The sequence below is a fragment of the Fringilla coelebs genome (assembly GCF_963513975.1).
Source record: "Fringilla coelebs genome assembly, chromosome: 15".
NCBI classification, from domain to species: Eukaryota; Metazoa; Chordata; class Aves; order Passeriformes; family Fringillidae; genus Fringilla; species Fringilla coelebs.
The window spans coordinates 7,997,870-8,017,992 of NC_140041.1; the positions used below are offsets into that span (position 1 = coordinate 7,997,870).

The 20,123-nt window shown below is 49.4% G+C and overlaps 1 protein-coding gene across 1 annotated transcript in view; it reads left to right on the forward strand.

Annotated features, from left to right (window-relative positions):
• Positions 1-1,955: 1,955 nt before the first annotated feature.
• Positions 1,956-20,123, forward strand: part of SEPTIN8 (septin 8) — a gene marked incomplete at its 3' end in the record, with an annotated part of 31,807 nt that continues 13,639 nt past the window's right edge. Inside the window, exons 1-3 of the mRNA XM_084215871.1 lie at positions 1,956-2,052; positions 18,157-18,271; positions 19,532-19,736. Of these exons, the coding sequence (XP_084071997.1) occupies positions 2,023-2,052; positions 18,157-18,271; positions 19,532-19,736 (350 nt within the window). The 5' untranslated portion in view covers positions 1,956-2,022. The remainder of the gene's footprint in view (positions 2,053-18,156; positions 18,272-19,531; positions 19,737-20,123) is intronic.

The following is a 20,123-nucleotide window of genomic DNA, read 5'->3' on the forward strand; positions in this document are numbered from 1 at the left end:
TGTTAAGCAAGAGTTTTACATTGTCTTAAATAAGGATTCACAAAGCTGATTGTAAAGTAAAACAAACAAACAAACAAAAGCTTTAAGGTCTTTTTATCTGTTTATTTTTGCTTGTGATATATGAAAGCAGCCTGGAAAGTTAACTCTACTGTCACCATGATATTTTCTGAAAAATCCGCTTTGCACAGGATTTTCTCCTGGGAAGCTGAGAACCCTCAGAGAGGAATGAAAACAATAATTATTTTTTTTTGCTGCTCCTGTGTTTGCTGCTTTGGAATGTGGTTTGGACATTGTTTACCAACCGATGAATATTCGATTGGTTCCATGTGAATTGTTTTAATTTAATGAACAATTGTGGTCCAATGTGTCGAGGCTTTGAGGAGTCACGGGTTTTTATTATTCATTCTTGCTAAGCCTTTTGATGTATCCTTTCTCTTTCTTTAGTATAGTTTTAGTATAGCATGATATGATATGATATGACATGACATGACATGACATGACATGACATGACATGACATGACATGACATGACATGACATGACATATCAACCTTCTGAGAACATGGAGTCAAATTCTCATCTCTCACCTCGTCCTGGGTACCCTCACAAACACCACACTCTACTTCTGTATTAATCGTTTCACTTGCGTCTGTACACGAGAAATACCAGATTTTCGCTTCCACTTTTTTGCCGAGGGAGCCAGGGAGCCGCCCGGGCACAGCCGGCAGCCTCGCACACGCACCGCGGCTGCAGCACGCACCTTCCACCGGCCGGGCGGATGCTGACAGATGACCGGGGTTCTTATGATAACTAACGCTGTCCGTCTTCTGTTTCCTTCTCATCTCTTTTTCGCTCTCTGCTCCTTTTCCTGTCCCGCTTTAGTAAAAACACCCCTTTTTGTCACTAAACGGTTCTCAGATATAATATTGCTGGGTTTGCGCTTTATTTTCCTCCTAGAAATCTATCAAAAGAATCCTCCCCGAGTCCCCCTTTTGTAGTGGAACGGGACGAGTGGTACAAAGAATTACTTTCTTGCGGGGTTCAAAATTATGCTCGTGAGTCCCTTCATCGCAAAGAGCGTTGTAGTCAGAAGTATTTAGTCTCTTTGACCAAATTCAGCCCTCCAGATGTACAGAGTGGATTGCTCCAAGGGAGAGGGTGAGGAGGAAAGATGAGGACATAGCAGGGACAGAAGGGAAAGCCTCAGACAAAACCAGGGCAACGGAGAGATGAGCGGTGCAGGTCTGGTCTAGTGACCCAGCAGCACCGGGAGCGCACATGGCTCTGGTGAGCTGCTCCTGGGAAGCTGCACTGCAGCAGAGGGCACCAGAAAGCAACAGAACCCGCTCTGTGCTAGCAGCTCGTGAAATACCAATGTCTGCGTTACAGAGACTGGCGGCCGCCTCGGCTCTGTGCCCTTTGGTGGGAAGGAACGACGAAGAAAACTGTACGGCTCTCAGTTGCACACTTCAAATCAGCATAAACGCGGGCAGCGTTGATGGCCGTGCACTCTATGTCCCGGCTCAAACCCACGCTGTGGCGGCCACTTCGGTGTGGCTGCCGCATGTTACAGAGGCACCACGGCACAGAGACACCGCTGCCCTGCGGAATGCCATGTCCTGGGTCTGTGTGACCTCTGCGGAGGATGCTCCCGACCCTTCCGCAGCCACACTGTCCCTTCTCCTGCCAGGGCCACCCGTGCCATGTGTTCGCCCCCAGACCCGCACCTGACCCCCGGCAGGGAGCCCTCCGGGGCAGCCCCCAGTTCCACTCCACTCCCCTCCGCGCTGAGAGCGGCGGGCTCGCCCCGCCGGCCGGGGGAAGGCTGTCCCGGCCCTGCCCCGCTCCGCCCCGGCCCGGCGGGGCCCGTCCCCTCGGCTGCCCCGGTCCGGCGGGCGGGCGGCGCCTGCGGCGGGCGGAGGGCGGTTCCAGGAAGTGGCCATATTGGATCCATTCAGCCGCAGCCACTCGCGGCGGGCAGCGGCAGCAGCGCTCCCGCCGCCGGAGCCGCGCCAGCCCCGGCCATGGCCGCCACCGACGTGGAGCGCTTCTCGGTGAGCACCGCCCCGCTCTCGGCCGCGCCACTTGCGGTCTCTTTGTCGCTCGGGTGCGGGGGAATAACCCAGCGGGTGGTGGGTCCGGGGCACGGCGGGGGATGCGCGGCCGCTGCCCCGCCGGCGGCGTGGGGGAGCTGGAGCGGGGCGATGCCGGTGCCGGTGCTCACCCGCGGCGGCTGCGGGGAAAGTCCTTGCGGGAAGGTCCTGCCCGCGCCGTGGGCGAGGGAGCAGCGGGTGAAGGGTTCCGGGGCCTCGCAGCCGCCTCTGGTGCTGGCACCGGCCCCGGCACGCTCGGGGAGTCCTGCCGGGCTGGCCGGGATGCTCCTACACGGTACCCGGACCGTGCGTCTGCGGGCACGCATCACCCCGCGAAGACAGGCGGCAGGAAACGGGGTCAGACCTTCCCAAACAGCAATTGTTTACATACCGCTGGTATCCAAACACTCGGCAGTAGTAACTTAGCGGTGTGTATATAATACAGGGAGAGGCACGCTGGTTTAAACACGGGTAAAGCAAACCCTTGAGGCTGGCTGCTCTCTGAGCCAATGTATGAGGAATGCTGTACAGCAAATATGGAGCGTGACCCGTGCACTGCCGCCTCTCTGCAGCTCACATGTTGTATAACTGCTATCGGAAGTCAATCTGGCTAAAATCTGTCGGCCCAAAACTATGCTTTGTCTGCAGCTTGAATTTTCTGTTGTTGTTGGAAGGGCTGTTCTCGTTAAATAGCTTGGTGTTGTGTCTTGCACTGTCTCAGAGCTAAAAAGCATTTTTACCGCATCAAATAGCATAGCTCTCCAAAGTCAAAATAGTCTGGTGTGATATTACTAAATAAATGGGAACAGCAGTGGTGGCTACATGAATTATAGGCATGCCCTTTGAGCACAAACAAGTCCCTGCTACTGTTTTCTCTGTAAGCTACTTTTTGCCAAGGATCTCAAACCCTGCTTCATTTCCTTGAATCCTGGCCCAAAAGTTTCCAGCTCAGGAATGACTTTTCAAGACTGTAACTTACTTAAAGCCTGCATAAAGGAAGATTGAACTGGGGCTCTTATTTAAGAAAGCTAATGTTTCTAGGCTCTGGGAGGAGTAGATTAAGGTAATGACAGTGACAGAGAATGAAAACACCAAGATTCTCTCACTGCAATTCTTTCCGCATTTGTATCCTATAAAAATACTTTTAATGTTAATTTGGTGTGCCTGCTGTTGCCTTGCAGGTTTTCATAGGTGTTACAGGAATCTAAAATATTGCCTAGTTCTGGAGAAAAATTAATTTGCTTTTTTGTGTTCTTACATCAATACTCTGTCACTTTGATTTTAAAAGAAGAAAGGGGAAAAAATCCTCCTGAAGGTGTTTGGCTCTCATTTAGGCACCAAAGAGAAATGGCTGGAATCCAGCATGGCTCAAATGCCCAACTTCATTAGACAGAAACCTGCTTGCTTTGTGCAGTGAGCAGGGATGGGTTTATAGGGATTTTGAGGGTGGGAGAGCACCCTCTCGTTTCCATTTGATGTTGGGCAGACATCTGTCCCAGCTGCTGTTTCCTTTACCCCTAGCTTGCATCTCAGCTGTTGTTCCTCCAGCATAATGGAAACCTCATGGTTCAGGTGTTCTGAGTTGTTCTTTCTGCAGGGCTTACAGGTTTCTTGTTGGCATTTTATATTACTGTACCTCAGCTTCCTGAGCATGAAGTCCATGTGGGAGTACCTTGGCACTGCCAAGCAAAGGTGACGATAAATACACTTATTTTTACCAGCTGTTTATATTTGCAGTAGGAAGTAATGCTGAAAAAGCCTCTGAAGTGGAGTTTTGATACACAATGGGTCATGATTGGTGAAGCTATTTATAGGTGTCCAGCTGACAGTGATATCCTGGAATGTAGTGAACCTTAAGTTTGGGTAATGTGTTTTGAAAACTCCCCAGATGCACACTTCCCTTGTACAGTCCTCCAGATTGCCTCTCTCTCCAGCACAATAAAGTTCCCTTCAAGTGCTGCTGTTGGAAATGACCCACAAAAACAAATGAAAGGAAGTTCACCCATGGAAAGCTGCCTCTGAGGCAGCAGGATCAGACCAGTGGTGCTCAACACCACCTTTGTTTTTGTGGCTGTAGTGTTGTGAGCGAGATTTGCTTCAGCCCCTGGAGACTGAAGTTTTCTGCTCATCTGCTCTGGTAGCCCCAGCTGTGTTCAGGGCTTGGGCTGCAGGCATCACTTTGGAGCTGCTCACCACCAGGGTGGAAGGAGAACTGATAAAGTTTGGTTCGTTTATGAAATACTCTTGTTTTGTCATTAAAGCTCATAGTTTCTCCATTGCCTGGGCTGGCCAGTGCTGAGTTAGCACATGTGGTGGCTGCACTGGAGCAGACACTAGCAACATTAGCAAGAATGTTGAGTGGGAAACAACCCAACCACTACCTGCAAGTGGAAGCCAGAATGTGCTTGAAATGCAGGAGCTCTGAAGGAGCCTGGAATAGCTGGAAGGAGAAGAAGTGACCGAGAAGTGACTGGAGATGCATTGGAGAATAAATGAGATGAAATGTGAGACTGAGACTGTAAGACTTCTGCTTTCCCAAATCTGTTGCTTTCTCTCTTTTTAAATAAAGCACATTGACCTCTCAAAATGCTGCTGGTTAACTGCCTGCACTAACCCACAGCCTGACATGGTGGTGCAAAGGCAGAGGACTCCAAACTGAGCAGTTCTGGGAGAAGAAGCAGGTGTCCTCCATCTCAGGGTTGGGCTCAGATAAGAGCTGAACATGAAAAGCTAACTTTGGCTGGTTGTTCTGTGTGCACACCGTGACTGCCTGCACGGGCAGGGATGTGTGAGCATCGATGCCCAGGACAGAGAGCGCTGGACACATCACATGTACCTGGCAGTGTGTGAGCTGTGGCTGGGGACAGTGTCTGTATGCAATCCTGAGATTTCCCTCCGTGTAAGTGATTGACAGCTAGGCTGGTACTGGCAGCTTTACAATAAATTAATGTCCCTTAGAAGATCCTGGAGAGGAAACACCACTTTATAGAGAGGAAAGCTGAAGAGCAATTTCTTTGCTGGAAGTAGACGATGGGATTTGCTTTGTCTCGGGGAGTTGCTGAACTTGGGGAGGATCTGGCAAGTTTGTCAGCTGTGTGTGAGCACTGCCTGTTTACACACCACTGCCTTCTTGTCACCTGCTCCCAGGTCTGTGGGAGGAGAGGAACCTTTGGATGGTGCCTGTTCCTGCCACAACTGCCATTGTGATAAACTTCATGTGTTGCTGCTGCTTTCTGTAAGGTCAGATTCACTTAATGACTGCACAGCCTAAACCCACTCTTCCTGTAAGGGGCCAGTGTGTTGCCCCAGTCTATGAAAAATGGGCTTGGGGAGTGAGCTGAGAACAGTTCTGTGTTTCATGACTAGAAGTCTTATCACTGCAGGTCCTAAGCACAGGCTTACATTTTCTTCTAAACAAACTCTCAAGGAAAACCTTTCCATGGCTCAATTCCAGTGGAAAACAGGGTTGATTTGAATTCAGACATTCTCTCTGCTCTCTTTTTCACCCAGGCGGTTGGCACCATTTGGGAGATCCAGTATTAAATCTCTTTGTCTATTTCTGCTATTCAGTTATTTTACCTTTTGCCTGGAAAAACTCAAGTGGTCCCCCATGCAGTGTGGAGCACAAATGACAGATTTTTCTCCAAGCTGGTAGCAGGCACCAGAAAGCCAACCCAGCAGGAGCAGCCCTTCTCCTCCCAGTGCTGGCCAGCTCTTCTGCCTGTAGTGTATGCTTTTTTGGGAAGGAATGATGCAGAAAATGGCCTTCCACGGACAAATTGCTGGTTGCATCTCCAAGCCTGAGATCCTTCCCTGGAATTTCGCCTGTCCTCACGCAGGAAGCCAGCTCTGACTGCCTCAGCCACAGAATCAATTAACTCAACCACAGCCCATGGCAGTTAAACACTTATTCCAATGTATGCACTGGGTACAAATATTGCCCAGAATAAGATGGTTTTTGGGTTTTTTCCCTCTTCCCCGCTGGTGCTGTCACTGCTGGTGAATCCAGGGTGCCTCTTCCCCTGCAGCAGAGATGCAACATGTTGTTCTGCGTGGGAGCTGCCGAGCTCTCCGGAGCTCTCCTGCCGGCAGTGGGTGCGGGCCGTGGGTGGGAGGACGTGAGCTGGCGGAGCCGAGGCCGCGTGTGCCCTCAGCATCGGCAAAACAAACGAGAGCCTGGAGAATAACTCCCTTTCAGGAGGCCGGCACGGTGTCAGGCCTTGTCGTCTGTGCTGTGGTGGCAGCTGTCAGCCGGTCCCCAGCGTGGCTGGAAGGCCAGAAGCTCCCTAAATATTATCTTGTGTGGCAGAACAGCGGCGCTGTGTCCAGCTGCGGGGCGAGGCGCAGCCCTGTCTCTGAGTGCCCCCAGTGCTGTCGGCTCAAGGCACCGCTGTGCAAACCAGGGCCGGCACTGGGCTGTTTGTCTGTCTGCAGGAGCAGCAGTCACGCTCATCTCCTCTCCTTCCCGTGCTCCTTCGGCTCGGAGCTTGGGAGGGGGAGAAACTGGCATGATGCTGAATTGGCTTTTCCTGGGTTGTGCAATGAAGAGGAGGAATTTGGGAGGTGATGGGACTGAGGGAGACGTGCAGGGCGTGGGCAGGCTGCACGCTTCACCCCACCTGGGTAGGGTAAGGATACATTTATGGGATTAGTTTTGATTATTCAGAATGTTTTGAACACAGTTCAGGCTGTGGATGGGAGAAGCCGCCCTGTTTGTTTCGGATGCCCTGTTTGTGCAGCCTTTGGGAGTAACATTGTCCTGTCCCATACTTGTTTTGTTGAGGTGGGCCTTGTGTTTATGCAGAATCTGCTTGTTTCTCTTCTTCCCCACATCTGCATGGCTGCAGCGAGCTCTGGGTTTATACCTGAAGCTTTGTATTTGTGTATCATAAAAGTGTCAGACAGCTAAGAGAGCCCACCTCTTCTCCCAGAGCAGCCCAAGTGAGAAAAAAAATCCTGAAAGTGTTCTTTGTCCTCAGTCCCAGCCACGTGCTTTCCTTCCAGAGCCTCTTCTCTGGCATAAGCAGCCGTGCTCATCCAGTTCGTGACATTGGGATGCAGAAGGTAAACCCAGACAGGGAATCAGCATCCTCCAAATGGGGTGATGGGAGACTTTCAGAGAGGAGTGGTGTCAGTGAGAACCACAGGATTCTTGGACACAGCCCTAATCGCCGCTCTCGGCTTGTGGCTGACCAGGTCAGGGCTGTGGAGGCACCACTTTTAGATGTTCGGATTCCTTTGTGAAACCAAAAAGTGTCTGTCTCCCACAGGCATGAAATTCCAGGGATGTCAGACAGCTCCAGCAAGGTTCCCATCGAGCTCTGTCTCGGGGCTCTTGCCCTCTCTGGCTGCACTGCCTCAGACCCAGACTGTCACAGGGAGCTGTGGAGCCAGAGAGCCTGGCCTGGGTTTCCATCCAGGGCTTGGTGTTCTCCCACCCTCATCGCCATTGCATGAGATGCTGTGATGAGTCTGCATTTTGTGTGTAAGGAAACATGTGGGGAATGCATGGAGTCCCCCACAGGCAGCCTTCATCTGGCTCTGGCTGTAACACAGGCTCAGCCCCCAGCTCCTGCTCTGCTGAGTTCATGTCTGCCTGCACAGGGCTGCACAGGCATGCCTTCAGCTGTGGCTGCTGTGCAGCATGTTCCCAGAGCTTGTGGTGATGCTGGAAAATGGAACCTTCCCACGTCTGCCAGGACCTCCCTGCAGTCCTCAGGTCTGCTGCTAGGAGAGGAGACCATCCCTGCTGTGCATTCCTGGGTGCCCGGGCTCTGGGGGCACAAGGGCATTGCCAGGTCTCTGCTCCACGCCCTGCTCACAGCAGCCTTCCCCCCTGAGCCACACTGATCCTGGCTTTCAGCTCTGCCACAGGAAAATGCTGCCTGGGGAAGGTGGCAGCTGGCCTCCCAGCAACATTCCCCTTCCCTTTTTCTGCAGCAAGGTGCTTCCAGCTCATATTCCTAAATATAGATTTTTTTTTCTGTATTTTCATACAGAACAAATAGTCCTTTCAGCTTATCTTTTTTTCTGTGAGTATTTTTCAAACAGAGGTTTTCTTTTCCTTTTTTCTGTTGCCTTGATTCTTCAGATTAAAGGCATTCTGTGCTAATACAGTTGGAGGCTTTCTGGAGGCATGTGTTAATAGGATATATAGCAGTCAGCTTATTAGTGTGATGACTCTGGTGTAGCCCTCAGAGGAGCTGAGCTGCTGTGGTATATTCTGGGATATTCTCCTTCTAATGTCTTCCAGGCATTAATACAAGAAGATGTGGTCAGTAGCTGAAGATCTGTTGGTGGAGATGCTGTGGGATGGTTGCATAAGGCAAACTGGGAAAAAGCATACAGTGGTGACCAAAAGCTCTTGGGCCCCCATTATATCCCTGTTCCCTTCTCTAAAAATATACTGGATAATAGTATTTATTGTAATTGGGCAATAAATTCTGGAAACGTATGTGGGAATTAGCCATGTTTATTTTAAGTGGTGACTAAAGCAAATAAACTTGGTGACTGCTATCCAGCATGGCTTGTTTGGAGTGATGGGGATCCAGATCCTTTTTCCCCTCTTCCACACTTCTTTTAAACTGCTCCAAACCTTTTTCATTCCAGTCCTTAAGGGTAGGCACTCAGTTTATCTCCTGGCTTTGTCCCACAGCCGCTTGTGTTTGCCAGGTGTCTCCTCTTCCTCATGGAAGGATGATGAGAAACCAGAGAGATTCCTCAGCTTAGAGCAGTTGAGTAAACTGGGAATGCATCGCTGCCTTGGGTGAACTTGGAGAAAGTCTGCACTAGATAAGGTGCTGAGATTAGGCTCTTGACAGGGTTCATTGGGAAGTCCATTAAATGAAAAGCCTCAGCAGCTTCTGAATAAATAATTTTAAAAAGAAACTAACTAGGGCAGTGTTGGGTGGCATTGTTTGTATTTCAGGATCTTTTTTTTCAGGCTGTTTAGAAAAGTTTTGTTTGTGTTTTGGACTTTGCTTGGTTTTGAATAGCTTATGGGGGATGGAATTCTCAGGCTGCCGAGAAGCTGAACTTTCTCATCCTTTAAGGTCATTTTGGAGGAAATGTCTTTCATTTTTGGTTCCATAGCTTTCTTTATTTTTAACCAACTTTTCTTGTTCTCAAAGGCAGACTTCATATTTGCAAAACACTGTATGCATAATGCCTGGTAAATCCTGCTTTGCTCCATTGTAACTCTCATCCAGGACTTGTGATAGAGGCAAAATGCCCATTTAATCCTCTCTTGATTAAGAAAAACCTCACAATTAATTAATTAGGCTTTGGAAATGTTATAGGGAAATCACTAAATAACAGCTTAAGAAAAGAAGCATGTGGGAATTTTGCTTGTGGTGAAAAAAAGAGAGGAATTTAAGCCAGAAACAGTCAGTTTGTTTGCAGAAAATTAAAACTGATGTTGCATTCACAGGTTGTGAATGGATCAACTTAGATGTGTGTGGTATAAGAAGATGAGGAGCTTTACTCTCCCTTGAGACTTGGCTTTGAGCATCAGCAAAAACTGATGTTTTAAGCCTGTGCCATTTGATTCTGTAGATGCGTGTAGGATTTTTATTTTGTGTTCTGTGGTTTGTGGTGTTTTTCTGAAGGAGGGAAGGCTGCTGGGGCTGAAGTGGCGCTGAAGGCAGTGCCCTCAGCTCAGCTGTGTGCTCACAAGTGCTGAAGGAGCAGGAGGGGAGCAGTGGAGGTGCAGGTCTCTGCTTGGGGCTGGTGCTGGGAGTGCCCAGCATCCGGCTGGTTGCTGGGAGACAGCACAAGGTGTGCCCAGCAATCCAGAGTGGTTTGGCACCAGCCTTGGATACAGGAAAGCAATTAAGGAGTTTGCCTAAGGAGTTCCTCCCTTCTAAGGAGCTTGGCTTCTCGCAGAAATCCCTGTGCACCTCCTTAGGGAGGAGGCTGCAGTGTGTGCTCAGCGCTGGGTTTTGCTGCTGTGCCGCAGAGCCTTTGCTTCCCCGAGACTGCCCGGGGGCACGTGGGGCATTGTGAAACCTTGGCACTGGCCCAGGGATATTTTGAAATATTTGTTTTCCATAGGTGCTGAGCATTGCACTTCACAATGCACTTGTTGGTCACTCGATGGTCTTAAAGTTTGTGAATAGCTCTTAAAAATGGGTGCAAGCGTTAAAGGCAAGAACCTCAGCTCTTGACCCTTCTTGCTTCTGTAATATAAAGTGGCTCTGATTTTTACTTGGCATGTCTTGGTGGTGACTCCATATGTGGTTTCTTCAGTGATGTTTTTGCCTGCCTGCAGTGCAGCTGGGAGCCAGGAGGGATATGAATAAAGGCTTGAGTGTCTGGGAAAATTCTTGGCATTCTTAGAAGAGCGGTTTAACAGGGAGGGGGGCTGGGAATTGTGTTGGTTTAGTGTGAGGTTTTTTGGGGGGGGGACTCCAGTGTAGGCTGGAAGCTTATTGTGAGCATGCAGCAACTGGAGATGGCTGGCTGGCACAGCATCCCACGCACGGAGAGCTGGCTTGGATGTGGCTGTGCTGCTCTGTGCTGCCTGTTGGAAAACAGAAGGAAGGGAAGGCACTTGGCATTGCTGGAGGGAAGAGCAATGCTGGGCATCACCATGTTACCTTTTACAGCTCTATAGGGTTGCTACAGCAGGGAAAAACAACAGTTGCCCTCCCTGCACAGGCGTGGAAGGCTCATGGTCTCAGGTGCATCCTGACTGACCATGTACCACCACCAGGGCAGGCAGGAGCAGGAGGCAGCACCGAAGATGAAGCTCTTCATCTTCTATTGTTGGTATTGTGGTAAACGAGCAGAAGTCCCACATCTGTGGGCTTGTTTCTTCTTCCCTTCTTTCCCCAGCCTGTTATTAAGTGCTCCACAATGGGGATCTGAAATTTTAAGCCCACGCTTAAGATTAACTGAAAACCTTCAGAACTGGCTGTGTGCTTGCACTTTGCAAATCTCCTTGAGATTAGGTGCCGTTCAGACGTGACAATTTAAGCCTAAGAGGTGCTGAGAGCTCCACTGGCCAGCTTCAGTGAGCTGAGTGTGCTTCATTTTGTCTCCAGTGCCAAAGGCACCCACAAGGTCACGCCTACTCCGCCTCTGTTGAGCCCTCTGCTAAGACTGACTATGCTCAGAATCCTCTCACTGTCAAATCTGGTCTCATTACCTCTCTTGGACCATCTCCTTCTGCTCAATAGGCTGCAAAGTGCAATCTCATGCACTGGTGCTGTTATACATTTAATAGTCATTAGCCTGTGAGTACAAGACAGGTAATGTTTTCATGTGTGCTAGTGAGTGTTTTGAATGTTGCTCACACCACAGAGGTGTTTTCCTTACTTGGGGTGTGGTGTTGCTGTTAAGTGCCCCTCAGCTCTGAGCTAGGCAAAAGAGATATTTTCTTATGGAAACATGAATCCATACTCACTGCTGTCACTTTGCAAACGTCAAGTGGCATTTATTGAGCCAGCATTCAGAGGTGGAGAGATTCTCCAGAGAGAGGTAATTTGTCAAATTTTTCTGCATTGATCCAGAAGCTGGGCCAAGCCCAGGGAGTGCCTGCTTGGACAAAGAAGCTGAATTTGGCTTGTGACACTGTTTGCCCAGAGGTCTCTAGGCAAGTACTCAACTGCTCCATGACTCAGTGCACTTGTGAAATGATGATAACTACAAGTGCCCTTGTACGGAATCTTCCAGTGGGGGGCATTTGGGGGAGGTTGTGGGGCTGGGCTAGGGACCTGCATGTGCTGGAGCCTGAATCTGCCCTCTCTGTTTTGTGGTTGTGGAGCTGCTGCCCCAAGTGCCCAGCCTGGGAGGGGCCAGGCAGTGCCTGTGGCATGAGCCTGTACCTGGGACCAGCTTGCCCTGCTTGGGCTGGATAAACAGCCAGATATCACTCAGTCCTTTCTCTGCTCAGTTGCAAAATGAGACTCCCTGCGCCAGGATGGAATGATTTCCTGATTCCATGTCTTTCCCTGCAGGAGACAAGGGAATAGCATCCTACAGACACCGCTGGTGCATGTATTAATCTTTGTGTTGCACACACTGTTGTGAATTGTGGATGGGGCATCGAGAGGGTGAAGTCATTGTTTTGTGCCCAGCAGCAGTGCCCAGCTGTGCCAGGCCAGCCCCTGAGCTCTGCAGTGGCACCGTGGCTGTGCAGGGTTTGGGGAGCACCCCTGCTCTTCCTCCTGCTGCTCTCTGAGTCACTCTGCTCAGGAACCTGCAATTTGCTAGCTCTGGATTTTCCTTCTGTTTTGATTTGACTGTAGATTGGAGGGGAGAGGATCTGTGTGTGCCTGGCACTCCGTGTCCACGTGTTCCCTGCAGGGCAAAGCAGTGCTCCCCTGGGAACAGGCAGTGCCACAGACCTGCTGCAGGGCATCCGTGTGACACAGATGGTGCCTGGACCCAGCAAAGCACTGGAGGATTTGTCATGGCGTAAGGTCAAGGTGACATGCAGGATTGAGGAATTTAAAGTGTGCCTCAGTAGTGGGAATTGAAGTGCTGTGGAAAAGCACCATGCAGATGTTGTGTTGTTGCCTCTTTGTGTTTTCTAAGTGTGTGTGTGTAAAATGTAAGTGGGAAAGCTTTGGGAAGAGAAGGACCTAAAATACAGGTGCCTGGTGAGCTCTTGGAAGACACAAGCTTCTCCCTGTGTGGGGCTGGCATGGGAGAGCTCAGCCTGGCCACAGGTCCCGGGCTGGTGGTGCAGAGGTGCTGGAGGCAGTGTTTGGGAGCAGCAGACACCTTTGGGTTGAAGGTCACTGCTCAAGTGTAAGCCCTATTCATGTAGCAGAAAGGAGAGAAAACTCAGTTTCCTTCCTTCTTTCCCTGTAGGTCTTTGTTATTTGGCCTTGGAAAATGTCAGCTGTTCATCTTTTTCACTTATATTCTGTTGGGCTGTAGAAATGGGAAAGGGCAGCTCAGATACAGAGAAGGTCTGTGCTGTCCCTCAGGGTATATGTCCAGAAGTCATCACTGTTTATCAGCTAAACCATGTGATGTTTTGTTTTCCCTCTTGATTTTATTCACCAGTTGCTTGTACGCTGATGAAGCAGGGCCCAGAGTTTACAAGTCCCATCATGCCAAGGGAATTTAACAAAAATAAGTATCGCCATTTATGATTGTGGCATTCAATTACACTTTGGTTTACCCATATGCTTTCACCTGCATCATTCAGGAAAAAAAGCCCGAGGGTTGTCTCAAGCAGAAAATACAAGCATATGTCATTAAGGAGAATTTTGTGGTGGGACTAGTTGAAAGATGATACTTCTAGATACATTTTTTTTTTAAACCAACTGATATCAGAATGATCTTCTCTATACAAGGCCCACTCTGTTTATAGTGCTCCTGGTGAAAGCAAAGGAAGCAGGGGCAGCACATCTCGAAGCAGTCAGCTGCTCTGCTCTGCACCAGGAGTCCCAGCTATGAGCACTGCAGCTGAGGGGCAGCTGGACATGGAGCTGGTCCCACTGCTGACATTCCCCTGGGTTGTGCAGGCAATGGTAAAACCACTTTTCCTGGAACAAGCTGCTGAAAAATGTAATGACGCAGAGTGAAACTGATGCTAATTTGGAGGTGAAGCATGAAGAGAAACTGTGATCAGGTTTTTATTTTTTGAAGAATCATAGGCAGACAGTTTGAAGCTGTAGCCTGTGCACTTCTCACAGGTTTCTTTTATCACTGTCTATGAAGAGCCAAATTAGTACGCAGTGCTATGTTGACCCTCTTGTGGGGATCTAGATTTGGTCTTTCTGATTGTGTTTCTCTGCTGCCTTTTTTTTGTTTGACTTGCGGTAAAGGGCCAAATAACATATCATCTGCAGTACTTGCAGTAAAGGGCCAAATGGCACATCCTCTGCAGTGGCTGTGGTCTGTGGCCAGCTGCCCACAGCAGCTCTGCTCCATCTGCCTGCCAGCCCTGCGGTCCTGCCGCTGGTGGTGACCCTGCTGGGGATGGGCTGGGAAGCTGATGTGGGTTTGAAGAGCAGATTTTGGTTCCCTGGGCAGCTCTGAGCTAGTGTGGCCACAGGAATGGGCTGGTGTGCCATTGTGCATCCCAAATGCACCCTCAGCCTCCAGCAGGGTGTGTCCGGGAGCTGACGTGCCTGGTGCACTTCAAGCCCTGTGGTTGGAGGTTTCATTTCAGTTCTTGTGGTGCTCAGCTAAATATGTCCATCTGTGCTACCAAGGGCATGTCTGTCTTTCGGCTGGTAAGAAAATGGTTCTGTGATGTTGCTGTCAAATCAGAGCTAAAGATACATAAGATGCCTGTACATCCCTCTGGGATGGCTGTTGTTCCTGTGGCCATGCCCCAGATGCCATTTCTGTGCTTGTTGCCTGGACAGAACATTTGTGAAAACGTAAGGACTTAGTGTTTGAAAATACCTAAGTTCTGCTCTGAACTTATGATGAATCTTTCATTTCCCACAAAATTCCAGATTCAAAATATGATTTATCCCCTTAGCTCTCTGATTCAAGCCTGAAGATCAGCTCAAGGCACAGAAATCTTTGGAGAGCATGTTCAAAGACTGCAAGTAAAACCCTGGCAGTTGCCCACATCGTAGGATGTTATTAATGACCCAAGAAGGGGTGTTCAGGGCTGCAGTTGCTATTTGAGGTGAGAGTTCCCACGTGGCAGACTCTTAATTATCATGTTGTGCAATGATGAAATGGGCTTCAAGAGAGGTTGGCTGCCACGTGGTTATTTGCAGCCCCGGGATGGGGTCCTGCCTGGTAAGAAGCAGCAGAGTTGTCTCTGCAGGCTGTGAGATGGAGGGACCTGGTTCACACTGAGTGCTGAGGAGGGTAGCAGTGTGCAGGGACCAGTGCAACTGGAAAGGGCAGGGCTGTGTTCCTGCCTGGCTCTTGCCCTGGCTGATCCCAGCTGGCTCTGCCATATGACCAGCCCAGCTCCTGTCCTGCAAGGCAGTCTCATTGCTGGCAAAAGCATGGAGAAAGCGCTACTGAAATCCTTAGCTTTTGTTTAAAACAAACAAAAATACAAACAAACCCCCCCTACATTGCTGCATTAGTGCTGCCCTCATTTATTGCAGCATTTGTGTTCTGGATTGATTATTTATCCTGAGTGTGGCAGACTGGCTTCTGCTGGAAGGGGTTCTATTTGGAGTGTGACCTTGTCTTCACTAGCAGGTGAAGCTGTCCTTGGGCCACCCTGGCATGTGGGAGCTGGCCAAAAGGGCTGGTCATTTGGGGCTGCTGATTCAGGGTGTGGACAGGTTCCTTTCCAGCTCAGGTCCACACACCAAACTCCACAAGTGAGCAGTGGCTGTAGTCACAAGGCTGTCAGGTTTCCAGGCTCGATGGATTGGAGGGAAAGAATGAAACAGTAAAAATTTCCCCCCGCCTCTTTCTTTATTTTCCTAGTTTTCCTACTTCCCAGCAGCTGTTGCCATTGTTTATCCTAACACAGCAAAATCCCTTTGGAGCTGAATGACAGCTGAACACAGTGCAAGCACAGCAAATGGTTTTCTGCTTTGGTATCAGCAGTGCCTTGAACTTGAACCAGGTTATTTCTGCTGCTTACAGAAATGAAGGAAACTGCATTTCAAGGTCACTGGCAAAAATTATTCCAGTGAAGTTTGGCTCATTGATTTAACAGCTTTGAGAGATGGCGAGCAGCTCTGAGTAGGTGTATCCCTGTCCTGTAGTGAGCAGCTACTGAGTGCCAAAAAAAGAAGAGAAAAAGCCCTGTGTGGATGCATTTGGGTTTCCTGCAGCCAAGGCATGACTGAGTTCTCAATGCAGCCTTGCCTGGCTGGAGCCTATTTAAATGCAGCCTTGCTGAGCTGGAGCCTATTTTAAAATCCCGAGCAGTGGTGCTGCCTGTTGCCTGGAAACCTCCTCCCAGCCTCAGGCACTTACAGCCCAATCATAGCCATCGGCAGCCTTTATTTATTTCCCATCCAAAATGTCATTCCAGGCTTCTGGTTTGTGTTTTTGTTTGCTTGTTTTTGTTTATTACTTAAAATGAAAAGACACAAAGTGTAACCATCAAACCCAGTGCCTTTCTGTGGGAACAGCCTGCCCGGCTGTCACCGCATTGCAGTGCTGGGAGCTGGCACCTGGAGCTCTCTGAGGTGGTGGCTCAGGGGACACAGGGAAGATGAGAAGGGGGCTGAGAGATTGGGCTGGGAGCCTGAGGAAGTCCCCCGAGCTCAACTGGTGCCTGCAGTGGGTTTCTGTGCCTTGTGACAGCCTCTTCCTCCAGGGCAAAGCCAGACCTAATCAGCTCTGAGTCTCAGCCCAGCCCACACTTGTCCCAGGTTCCCCTTCCCAGTGAGGTTGTGCCACCCTGTGTGAGATCCACAGCTCAGCATTTGGCTGACTGAAGCAGCACAGATTCACCTTTAAAACACCCTGTGTATCCTGGGGTCTGAAGTGTAGCATCTCCCTGTGCTGACAGGTGAATGGAGCAGAGTTAAACTTGGAGATCTCCCTGTCTTAGGGGCTGGTTTCATTTTTAATTCACTAAACTTTGGCCATCTCAAAACCTTAATTGCTGACATCAGTTACACATTGAAACTTTAACTGATTGCTCTTTCTGCTAAGTTAGTGATTGTGATTGATCCTGAATGGACAGAATAGGATGGATCACCGGAGCCCAGCTAGGATTCAATTGTGTTTTTGTCCAGGGAGTCACTAGGGAGAGCACTGGGCTGAAATAATCTGCAAGTGGGTAAAAAATGCTAAATGGAATGGCCAGAAGGTTTGTGTGTGAGGCATGGAAGTTGTTTCAGCTGTTCACAAGTTGTTCTTGTGATTTAAGTGATTTCTTTTACAAGACTGAGAATATTTGTTCTACCAAAGGCAGAGCTAAAGGCAGCTTTGATTCAAGATGCTGTTGAACAAAGGTTTGTGTTTTGTTTAGCAACCTTACTGCAGGCACGGAGCAGTATGCAAGGCTTATCACATCATTTATTTTCCTCTTGACTTCATTCAAGTTTGACAGGCAGCTTAGGCTCTTCTCAGGGATGCTCTTGTCTCTCAGTCTTAGTGCTGGGACATTAAATTCCAATTGTCAGGAAAAAACAGAAGAACCAGAAGGGCAGACATTTTTTTCCATTCCCATCTTCTGTGTGTGCTGGTGGTTAAGAAAAACAATCAATCGCCAAAGAAATTGCGAGGGTGAATTAATCACAACTCATTCTATGAAGTCCTGTCTCCTTGCTTTTCCATGGGTGTGTAAGAGCCTGAGGGGCTCCAGGGATGCTGGTCTGGTCCCTGGGTTCAGACATCATTTCTTAGTTGTGCAGACAGGTGTGCATCTGTTGAAATTCCAAACTTTCCTGGGTTTAGCCACTAGAAAGAGAAATCACCCTTCTGTCAGCTCCTCTTTGCTGGGCTTTATAGCTGCTCTGCTCTGCCTTTCTGTCCAGCACAGGTCGCTGAGCTGCTGTCTCCTCGGATTTTGTTGTCTTAGTTCCTAAGCAAAGCCTCTACAGGTGATCAGCTTCTGTGGGGGAGGGAGGGAACAGAAGGGAGAGCAAAGTGCACACGGGGGAGGCAGGAACAGGAACAGCAGAGGAACAGTGCAAAGCTGTGTGCTCACAGATGGCAAAGCAGGAGGGTTCCTTGCCCTGCCTGTGCCACCGGCACCCCCAGCGCCTGAGCGAGCAAACCTCACTGCTTGTGGCCATAGCACTGGGGAAAGACAAGTACTCAGGGAAACATGCACAGCCTGTCAAGCTGAATTCACTGCTGGAACGTTTGAGAAAATAAAATGCAAAGAAACGTCAAAGAGAAATGAGTGTTAAAACACACCGTGGTAGGTTTTCCTCTGCTAATCTCTCCCAGCTGCATGTAGTTGAAGCTCACACTGGTGTTTTCTTTACTTTGGAGCCTGGTGCCTTGGTTCTCCCAGCTCCCCATGAAGATGAGTATTTTCACATCCTCTCCTGTTGTTGGTGGTTGTTGGGGGGTTTGTGCTGTGGTGTGCCAAACACAAGCCCTGAGGGGCACTGCTGGGCTTTGCAGTGCCCAGGAGGGTGGGTGATCTTGGTCTCATCAGCCTGATCTGCCATCTCAGTGCAGTTTGCTAATCTGGCTTCTTCTCCCTGGCAGAATGAAGAGAAGAGGAACCTTTCCCTGGGGGGCCATGTGGGCTTTGACAGCCTCCCGGATCAGCTGGTCAGCAAGTCTGTCACACAAGGCTTCAGCTTCAACATCCTCTGTGTGGGTGAGCATGGTCCTTGCAAGCAGCCACGGGGGGGAGGCTGGGACCAGCATTTATTGAGTGTCCTCCTGTGCCACAAGCCTTGGCAGTGACTTCAGCAAGTCAGAAATGCCAAACTCTTAAAAAACACATTGAGTCAAGCCAGGAGGATTTCTGTAATCAGTGGGTTATTGCTCATCATCTCTGCTGCAATAGCTCTGCAATAGGAAGGATCAAAGGAAGGCTGTATATAGCAAGTTAGGAGTTTCCATATGCTAACTGGGGTGCCTGCATGAGCAGCTTTTGCTGGGTATGATGTCTAGGTAGATACAGTCACATGCACCATGGGTTATGTGAGAGCTGCTGTTGGTAACTTGGTTATTTCTGAGTTTGAGCCTGCACCCCAAATCTGGGCACAAGAGGTTTGTGTCTGAGCTGTGCCTAGCCAGTGATTTCCAGGTGTCAGAGAGTGTGAAGCGTGGTCATCTCTGTGACTTTACTGACTTTAAAATAACCTCATTATATTCTTGGCTTTTAATTTTGATATTGATGTGATCTAGCAGGCAATGCTGGCTGGAGTACCAGAGACCAGTTCCTTTCAGTGATGGGATGAGCGAACGTAATTTCTTTTTTGGCTGATTCTTGTATGGTGTATGAGGTTGGAAATACTGTAACCTGCTAGACCAGCAGAAATACAGCAGCTCCTACAGCTTTCTACAGGCTGTGCAGTGAAGGATATTTCCTCAGATTTTGCTTCTCTTCACCCCCATGACCAGTAGGGCTGTGTGTAGTGAATAAGGAGTTTAAATGAGGCTCCTTATAGGCCAAACTGGAAAATATCAGTTTTGTTTCATTACCAAGAACAGCAGTTCAAAGCCTTTCTGCTCACAAACAGCTTGTCAGCCAAATATTCTGGGATAGAGGTTTTTGTGATGCATCCCAGGTGTCCTTCAATAGCTACTAAAATTGTCTTCTACACAGTTTCTCTAGTGCAGGATCCCAGGCAAAGTGAGGGGTCATGGAAAGGAAATTAGTGTGCTTTGCTGTGCTGCTGTGTTTTGTGTGATACCAGGAGACAAGCCCCAAGTGCTCTATGTCATTTGCATTAAACATGGGAGACCTTCAGGAAGGCAGACACCTGTCTGTGTGACACCCGTGTGACAACTGCACGTCTGTCCACGAGCCATTCCTGGTGACCTTCCACAGTGTCATTCAGTTCTCTGATTAACATGCTTTGAAGTGGCAAATTCACACTGCAGTGAGCTGCTGGTTTGTCCTCCCCAGGTGAGACTGGCATTGGCAAGTCCACGCTGATGAACACCCTGTTCAACACCACGTTTGAGACGGAGGAAGCCAGTCACTACGAGAGCGCCGTGCGCCTGCGCCCGCGCACCTACGACCTGCAGGAGAGCAACGTGCACCTGAAGCTGACCATCGTGGATGCAGTTGGATTTGGGGATCAGATCAATAAGGACGAAAGGCAGGTCTTGTGCCATCTGCTTGGTGTTTCTGCCTCGTGCTTAGACATCAGCTGCCTGCAGTTCCCCTTGCGGCGCTGCAGAAGTGTCTGTGTCTCTGGTAAAGGAGTCGCTGCCTGTAGTGGTTCTGGGGACAAAGAGTAGAGGGTGAACAGCCAGAAAGAGAGGTCACAGGAGGTCTTTCCAGCAGAGATTGCTGTCCTCCAGGAGTGTGAGCTGTTAACCAGCTGTCCTCAGAGCAGGGTCAGGAATGATTTGTTCTGAACTTGTCTCATTTAACTACGCAGACATCAAACCCCAGGTAAAGGCTTTCTGGGATCCCAAGGTGTCTCCTTGGTCATGTTGCATTGCTGAGCCCTGAAATCTGGGCAGAGTTTGATATGGGGCAGTAGTCTTCT